Source organism: Sardina pilchardus, chromosome 23 (assembly GCF_963854185.1).
Source record: "Sardina pilchardus chromosome 23, fSarPil1.1, whole genome shotgun sequence".
In the NCBI taxonomy this organism is placed as follows: Eukaryota; Metazoa; Chordata; class Actinopteri; order Clupeiformes; family Clupeidae; genus Sardina; species Sardina pilchardus.
Genome location: NC_085016.1, coordinates 11010628 through 11020029, shown reverse-complemented (window position 1 = coordinate 11020029; position 9402 = coordinate 11010628). Strand labels below are relative to the sequence as shown.

General features: G+C 44.5%; 1 protein-coding gene across 1 annotated transcript; it reads left to right on the top strand.

The window, feature by feature from the left end:
- Positions 1–1732: 1732 nt before the first annotated feature.
- atic (5-aminoimidazole-4-carboxamide ribonucleotide formyltransferase/IMP cyclohydrolase) lies at positions 1733–9348 on the top strand. The gene is made up of 15 exons (XM_062527405.1): positions 1733–1864; positions 2325–2451; positions 2588–2731; positions 3297–3385; positions 3495–3646; positions 5073–5229; positions 5822–5947; positions 6457–6564; positions 7182–7267; positions 7401–7490; positions 7613–7738; positions 7863–7955; positions 8052–8234; positions 8454–8609; positions 8935–9348. Exons 1-15 carry the CDS (start codon positions 1846–1848, stop codon positions 9052–9054), a joined length of 1776 nt encoding a protein of 591 aa, XP_062383389.1. The 5' UTR covers positions 1733–1845; the 3' UTR covers positions 9055–9348.
- The last annotated feature ends 54 nt before the right edge of the window (positions 9349–9402 follow it).

Sequence of the window (9402 nt, the reverse complement as noted above, 5' to 3'; positions counted from 1 at the left end):
TGGTCAAAAGCACCTGTCTTCTAGCATAAACCATAAAAAAAACAGGGGACTTTAAACTTAAAGGACTCATCTTACTGTAATCTAGGCAGTAATACGGTTGAGTGACTGTCAGTCCTCAGCCAATTCATTTTCTAAAAAGTAAGCCTAAATATACATTAATCTATTGATCTCTAGATTTTCACTTAGAGGTAACATAAACTGAGAAAATGCCATTTTCTCAGCACACAATGTCAAGCCAAGGCAATGGCGCCATCTGGTGTCAAACTGACAAAGTAGCCTACAAGCAGCTCTCCCATTCAGTTCATTAATCCATTTCCAGCATAAATTCAGTTGTAATAAATCAGTGCAAACAAACCATAATTATCACATTATAACAAGACAAGGATCAACTAAATCTTGAATAACCTGCCAGGACGCAGTCAATATGTTGTTGTTGTAATGTCATGTTGTTGTAGGCCTACAGGGCAATGTGTAAACACCTGAACTTCAGTGGAAATTCACAACAGTTGCACTCTTGGGTCAGTTTTGGGATGGAAATTCCCTTCTCTAATTCCCTTTCCCCATTCTCTTTTAAGTGAGCCAGATCTTTTGGCTCAGTAATAAGAGCTGGCTGTTTAGGCTCCCAAACAGCTCTTCATTTGGTGGTATCACTTCTGGCTTTTATCATTCAGACAAATTGAACAAGCTTTGGAGCTATTATTACACTTGCCGTCCAAAAGACTGCTTCAATGTATGTAAACATCCAGAGCCCGTTGGGTGCGCAAAGCATGGGGTCAGAAAAATGGCACAGCCAACAGACCGGCATGTTGAGCTGTCAGTGCACTTTCATCATCAACTCAGGTCCACAGTAGGCTACATACATTGGTTTTAGCTCATGGCGATTCTCTACCTGATCTGAGGTCTGTGTGTGTGTGTGTGTGTGTGTGTGTGTGTGTGTGTGTGTGTGTGTGTGTGTGTGTGTATTATATGTGCGTGCGTGCGTGCGTGCGTGCGTGCGTGTATATTGTTTAGGCCTATGTCTGCTACTCTGCTTGCATAAGAAAACTTCTTGACAACTTCCAATGAAGGATGAGGGTCCACCATATGCATATTGGCCCTCCAACACAAACTCCAATTTGAGTCTTGAACATTCTGAGATAGAATGGTCTGCGTCCTTCTCTGTGGTGACCTGACTGCCCTTGCTTGCAGGCTCCATGTGTCCACTGTCCATCCATGTCTATCACTTAGTCAGTGTATTTTATACAAAACCTTACTAATTCCTGAATACCACTAAACATTGTCCAGTAGGCTACGGGAAAAAATGTAACATACAACCCTCACTCACTTGGTTTGTATGTGTCACTCCTCCATCTCCTTTCTGTGTAGGCTACATGTATATTTCATAACAACACATTCAAATCATGTGGAGCAGTGTTGTGATGCCATCATTCTGTCTTGTAAAAAATGTTAGGCTAGCTGTTGAGCAGGGGGGGCGCAGCGCTTATCGTAGAAGAGCCGACTAACCGTGTCAACGCATCATTTGCCCGTTTCTAGAGCCTGTGACTTTCAGCATAAAGAGTTTATCTTTCCATCATGAAGTTCACTGGACATATGCCGCCGACGTAGCTGCACAGTAGCCTACACTTGTAGTTAAACCATGAGTTAAACTCATCTAACCAACCAGGTGCAGGCAGAGGCGGGAATTAATGAATAGCAAACTTCCCGGCATGCAGCATAATGAAGTTATCCCGCTGATAAATCTTTCGCATTTCATCCACGTGTTTCCACCATAGACAGTAGGTTTCCACACACTATCAAAGACACCAGCCACCACCAGGGATACATCATCCAGTGCCAACATTCGCCATGGCTTGCTCTGAACTTGGTAAATATGCCCAAATACTTTCGGTATCGATACTGGAATGTTGCTGCGGGATGCATGTTTCAGTCGTGATCCGACTTGTTTATTAAACTATTTGGCATTATTTAGGTTGTTAGACTAGTAAGTCAAGTTAATGAAGAATTGTAACGACAGACACATGTTTAGCACAGCTAGCTAACTAATGTAAGGTTACATGATGCGATATGACGTGAACGATTGAAGTTTCTTATCTGCAGTTTTGCGTTAAATGGAATCAGTGCATGTTGTTGTTGTTGTTGTGTTTTTACTTTTTACTGCAACTTTTTGCTCTCAAGATGGTGGTATTGCCGACAGTGAGAACAATAGTGACAACATGCCACCTTATGCTGCTGATTCACTTCTATGGGACATAGCAATTAGCATGCATACAAAATATGCAGTCCGATTAAGTTACTTCAGTCTATTCTAACATTTATCCTCACAGCGTTGCTCAGTGTGTCGGATAAAACTGGTTTGTTGGACTTCGCCAAACGTCTTGTGTCTGTGGGTCTATCCTTGGTGGCATCGGGTGGCACGGCCAAAGCCTTGCGTGATGCTGGACTACATGTCAGGCAAGTTTTATCCGTCTGCTAGGCTAATGATTTCTCGTGTTTCTAAGTTTTTTGATGATTGATGGGATGCATCAACGTTGTAATCCCATTTAAGGAATGCATTGTAAAGTAATGTTTTTAACTGACTTTCCCAAAGGGATGTCTCGGAACTGACTGGCTTCCCCGAGATGCTGGGTGGGAGGGTGAAGACGCTTCATCCTGCTGTTCACGGAGGCATTTTAGCCAGACACACCCCCTCTGATAAAGCTGACATGGACAAACTGGGCTTTAGCCTTGTGAGGTGAGGGCCGAAACTGCAACAGTGTCACCATCTCCCCCTTCATAAAGTCTTCTCATTCTTTCTTTGTTCCTAGCTGCTCTGTTTCCATGTTCTCATGTGACAGGGTCCAAATGGTAGGCTATAGCTACCTCTTGGATGAGAGTGAGTGGTTGTTCATGTGACTGTCCGAGTTGAATTTTCTGCTGAGTCTAATCCAATCACTGTGTAATTCAGATAGTGCTGCTATGGTCGCGTGACCCATTCACTGTGGCCTCTGATCATGGGACTTGTAGTATTTAAGTGTCTACTTGTGGATGCCACAGTTTTGTTCTGTAATTCAGGCCACCTGAGTAAAATGTGACATACTGACACACACACACACACACACGCACACAGAGAGAGATCATCCACTAATGCTATAGGTTAAGGACATTGAATGGTAACAGTGCATTGGTTTCATTTGTTGTGGTGTTATAGTCACACTCATCTATGGCTGTATTGTAGTCCAAATGAAATGTACTGTAAGGTGACACACTAGAAACTACTAGGTGACCTGTGTTGACCTTTCCTCTTTGTTTTTGGTCAGAGTGGTTGTGTGCAATTTGTACCCATTTGTGAAGACCATCTCAGTGCCTGATGTAACTGTCGAAGCCGCTGTAGAGCAAATTGACATCGGTGAGTGTCTGTCTTACCTATAGTAAAGTACTCTGGAGGCTTTTATTTAAGATTTGAATAGAAGCTAGGCAGTTATAATTGCCTTTTTAAACCATTCTTCTCACCAAAGGTGGAGTGACACTTCTCCGAGCAGCTGCCAAGAACCATGCCAGAGTCACTATTGTCTGTGACCCAGCTGACTATGACCTGGTGGCTGTGGAGATGGAGGGCTCAGATGGCAAAGATACAACCTTGGAGACTCGCAAAACGCTGGCTTTGAAGGTAACCATGACCACATTGGCCTGTCCATACAAGACAAAGTCCTTTGAACTATGCCAAACAGTGTTGTGTTGTGTTTTCTTTTTTAATGAGCTGCTACAGTCTTCCTCTAGGGCTATGCCCGACATGCAGACGCTAACGCTACATGTCGTCTTTAATGCCCAGTCATAACCACGTGTGCCATTTTGGATTTCAAAAGTATTTCTACTAGGGGCGGGCTGTGTTTAGACATGTCAGTCAGTGACGCAGTCAACTGATTGTGCAATAGCTTCACAGGTTCTCTACTACTGACTTGTCAAATTGCTCATTCGTCAGATCCGAGTAACGATCAGGCTCCCTCAGACAGTGACATACTATATGTTCCCCTCTTGTCGCAAGAAATCCCTTCTGTCATCTTATCTAGTGTATTGGCTTCAGAATTGATCAGGTCGGTGGTGTGGAGATTAAATTGTGTCAGAAAACACAGCTAGTCATCCTGATCACAATGCTAACAGTAGTGTTGAAATAGTGGGAATTCTCCCACTATACGCCTGCTATAGATAGAGAGACTAGTATTTCTAGGTCGTCAATTTGCTGTTAGGTAACACTATTTGTGTTTGTATGTGTGTTGCTGAAATTGGGCTCATTCATGTGCTGTGAGAATCGAAGTCCAGTTCAAGGGGCTATTAGGTTATCTGTGTGTGTGTGTCTGTCTGTGTGTCTGTCTGTGTGTGTGTGTGTGTGTGTGTGTGCGTGCACCCATCAATCTCTGGTTCATTGGGTTTGCCTTCCCCTTGCTCTCTCCCTTGGCCTCCAGTTCATCCCAGCTCAGTGTCTTTACCTCGTGATGAAAGGTCCTTTGAGGTTCACGCGTGGGCGAGGGGGACTCAAGGCCCAAGTTTAAATGGCCACTTTGTATTTACATGCTGAAACAGCCACACAATAAAACCCTTTGTGAGCTGGACAAGTGTGCTACACTGACCCCTGAGGATTCATAGTATAAGACAGGTCTGGCCATCACAGGCTATTCAAGCTCCGCAGTGGTTTTTGCACCCAAATGCAACAGATAAATATACCAGTCCACACCACATCGCTGGGAGAGAGAAGGAAATCTCAAGTGTTACTGTTACCTGCTAATAAATGTCACTCACGGGTTGAGTCTGTTCACCCATTTCACTGAACTTGAGTTTGCATCTTCTGCTCATTTTCCTAACAAATGAAGTCTGTGGTGTTTTTTTTCTGTAGTCATGATGATGATGATGATGATGATGATTGATTGATTTATTCATCTATTCTAAGTAAGAGGACTTGCTTGTTTAAAGAAGTAAAAAAAATGTAATTAAATCAGAATTCACATGAATGCAGGCTTTAATTCTGCGGAGGATGTTCCAAAATGCATCAGGCTCGCCACATTTCTTTCCCTGTTCACCTCTCAACTGCTCTCCCACAGGCCTTCACACACACGGCACAGTATGACGACGCCATCGCTGACTACTTCCGGAGGGAGTACAGTCGTGGCGTATCCCAGCTGCCCCTGCGCTATGGCATGAACCCCCACCAGGCGCCTGCCCAGCTGTACACCTTGCGCCCATCTCTGCCCATAACAGGTACGGCTGTACCCGTGATTGGGAATAATGGATGGATAGATAGATAGATAGATAGATACTGTACTGTAGATACTTTATTGATCCCCAAGGGGAAATTCAAGAATGGGCATGCACTCTTGTGTTTACACTTATTTCAATAATAACTGTTTTATTTACATTCAGTTCACTCTGATTTTCTTATTACTGAGGACTTCTTCTAGATTACAACCATATGTGTCACTTTTGCATGGATGTTTTCAGTTAGACAAAAAACTTAAAAATCTAAAGTTGTAGCAAACTGCCTCAGAGTGTCTGAAAGGCCACGGACCTTGAAGTGTTAAGGAAAGAACAACACTTCTCGCATTTAATTATTGTTGATTTGGACCGAGAAGTATGCAGCTCTACTGGCAAGGTCTGTGTCTGGGAAGTGAGCCATTTTGTTTGTCACATTACCCATAAGAATGAGACCTGCTTTTCATCTGCACAATAGTCACTTCTCCCTCTCTCCCCCTCTCTCTCCTTCTCTCCTCTCTCCTCCCCCTCTCTCTCTCCTCCCTCTCTCCCCCTCTCTCTCCTTCTCTCCTTCTCTCTCTCTCTCTCTCCCTCCCTGTAGTGGTAAATGGATCTCCAGGCTTTATTAATCTGTGCGATGCCCTCAACGCCTGGCAGTTGGTGAAGGAGCTGAAGAATGCTCTGGGCATGCCAGCTGCTACGTCTTTCAAGCACGTCAGTCCTGCAGGTAACACACACACACACACACACACACACACACACACACACACACACACACACACACACACACACACATACACACACTAACCCAGGCAAGGCAAAAGCCATGCAGTACACAAGCATGTATGCTTAACGGTAAACACACTGTGACAATAAGTAATGTTGTTGGCCTCTGACTCGTGTACTAGTATGTACACTCAAGGGTGCTGCAGTGTGGACCAAGAGGAGGAAAATTGAGTTATATATATATCACCTGAGAGCTCTTGATGAGCTCTTTCTAGCTGACAAAATTATAGAAGTAAAATATTTATAAATCTAAAGTTATTGAACAAAAACCAAAGGTCTTTAACTGTGAACATATAGAAGCAGTTAGATTTGTTTTGGCTCTCCTGTAAAGTTGGTGAAATGTCACTTACGCCCCTTTGGTTCTCAGCCCTCGATATACACACACACAGAGCACACACACACACACACACACACCCTCCCTTTGTGACGGTCATCTGTCTCCTGATGCAGGTGCTGCAGTAGGAGTGGCTCTGACGGAGGAAGAGGCGAAGGTGTGCATGGTGAACGATATGCTGCAGGACCTCACGCCACTAGCCACCGCTTACGCCCGCGCCAGAGGTAACATCACTGTGTGCCCTCATTCTGAACAACCTCGGCTACTTAAAGGGACACTTCACCGATTAGCATTAAGCTTTGTATCTTTAGAAAACCAGTCATGTTTTTGAATTGTCGGGCATCATTCCCTCAGTTTGCCTTGAGATGGGAGAAATACGGATTAGGACTTCCTGCTTTCAATGATGTAAAATGAAGTCCAACATTGAAATCTATATTTCTCTCATCTCAAGGCAAACTGAGGGAATGATGCACGACCATTCAAAAACATGACTGGTTTTCTAAAGATACAAAGCTTAATGCTAATCGGTGAAGTGTCCCTCTAACCCACACCTGTTCTGTTGTGTCTCTTAAGTGTGCGGAGCTGAGGCAAAGGTTTATTGATATTTTCGCTCTACATAAACCATAACCCCTAGATAATGGTTTTAACAGAGTCAGTTTCTTCTATGGTTTACTTACTTTCTCAGTTTGTGTAGGCTGTGATATGAACAGCGTAACCAGATACTGTTTTTGTAGTTACAGCTCTGAATTAACACACAGTTTTTTGTGTTGGTCATTGGTGGGCCGGGGTGAAATAAAGTTTGAAAGCACATCTGTGTGTTTGTCTGTCCTACCCTCCACAGGGTCTGACAGGATGTCATCTTTTGGAGATTTCATCGCCCTCTCTGACACCTGCGATGTCGCAACCGCCAAAATCATCTCCAGAGAGGTGCGTTTTCCGTGTTGTGGTGGTTTCTAAGTATTGAGTCATTGAAGGGAACACAGTGAAACATTCCATTTGGACAAGAATGTTGTTGTTGTTGTTGTTGACTCATCTGCTTGCTTGCCTGTCTTGGCTCCAGGTTTCTGATGGGATCGTTGCCCCTGGCTACGAAGAGGAGGCCCTCCGGATTCTCTCCAAGAAGAAGAACGGCAACTACTGTGTACTTCAGGTGAAATTGAGTGGGGGAAAAGGCCAAACAAAACAAACGGGACCTGTCTTTTATTCAGCAGTTGGAATAAATCTGAATCCGTACACTGATTTTCTAGTCTTTTCTGTCATGGCCGTTTTTAGATGGACCCGTCCTATGAGCCGGATGAGACTGAGGTCCGGGTCCTCTTTGGCCTCCATCTCAAGCAGAAGCGAAACGGAGCCAACATCGACAAGGAGCTTTTCAACAACGTTGTCTCCCAGGGCAAGGTATATACAGTAGGATCATATGATTGATTGTATGAATATAATAGATGCATAGATACTCCGATCCCTGTCCCTTTTTTGTATCCCTTTCCCTGTTGTTCACTTTTAACTCTTTTATCATATGTAGTTGTCCGAGAGGGCTCTGCGTGACCTCATCGTGGCGAGCATTGCTGTGAAGTACACACAGTCCAACTCTGTATGCTACGCCAAGGATGGACAGGTAATAATGCATCAGCTGAGAATAGAGTAGAGTAAGAGTTGGTTGATGCCCTTGATGTCCATTGATTTTGTTTGTGTGTGTGTGTGTGTGTGTCAGGTGATTGGAATAGGCGCTGGTCAACAGTCTCGTATCCACTGCACGCGTCTGGCCGGGGACAAGGCTGACAACTGGTGGCTGAGACGCCACCCTCGTGTCCTCAACATGAAGTTCAGAAGCGGCGTCAAGCGTGCAGAGATGGCCAACGCCATCGACCAGTTCGTCAGCGGGACCATCGGAGAGGTGAGCGTCAAGAGCCATCGCTGGTTCTAGGGAGCCCTCAGTAGCTGAGGGTTGGGTTGGTTTACCAGGCCGTGTGTGTACATGTGGGAAATGGAAGGTCCATCATAAACACTCGCAGTATTTACTACGATTTTGTGATCTTTTATCTCTACTTTACTGTGGCCCTCCAGTTGTGTACTGACATGTTTGTTTGTGTGTTTGTGTGCGTGTGTGTGTTAGGGCCCAGACCTGGATGCGTGGAAGGCCATGTTTGAGGAGGTTCCTGAGCAGCTGTCTGAGACGGAGCGCAAGAACTGGCTCAGCTCCCTGCAGGCAGTCGCGCTGAGCTCTGATGCCTTCTTCCCCTTCAGGGACAACGTGGACCGGGCCAAACGGGTACTGACCACCACATGCTTCCTCTTTATTACACTAATGTATTAACATTAACAATACTAGTATTTATCTTAATTTCCTTCTGGATACACTAATGCCATCTTTATCATGTATTTCCTTCTCATCACGTTATCTCTCTAGCTGCCATTGTTGTTCTTCCATCGTCTTTAATCTGTCTAATGATGTAAAATGGCTTTGGGAGATTGTAGCCCACAGTTGGTATGAATGCTCAGTGGAGGTTTTCATTAGGGTTTTGCAGGCATTCTGTGTTCCTGCATGATACTTTTACTAAAGTCCTCTCTTCCCCTGTTCCTCCTCGTTCTTCCAGAGTGGTGTCGAGTACATCGCAGCCCCCTCCGGTTCCACAGCTGATGAGGTGGTGATCAACGCGTGCAACGAGCTTGGCATCACCCTGGTGCACACCAAGCTCCGCCTTTTCCACCACTAGCTCCTGACACCAACTCCTTGCAGACCATTTCTAATACCCCTTAATATCTCATCTCAAGCCTGCGCAAGTTACTGATTGAATGGGCTTCTGACTGAAAGCCAGAAGATGTCTAATGCATTACATAGTGGTTCCCCATTGACACTACATCATTGTTACAACTCCCAGTGCAAATAGAACGCACACTCCTATGCATTCCACTTGGACTTGTTATTCTTAAATGTTTCCAGTAGCACTGCCAAGTCTAACCTCTTAAGCCTCCTCCAGAAATAATAAATAGTTGATTTCTTGACTAAACTTCTGGACATCTGTTTGAACATTTGTTTGAAGGATTCTTGCTTTCTGAATAGA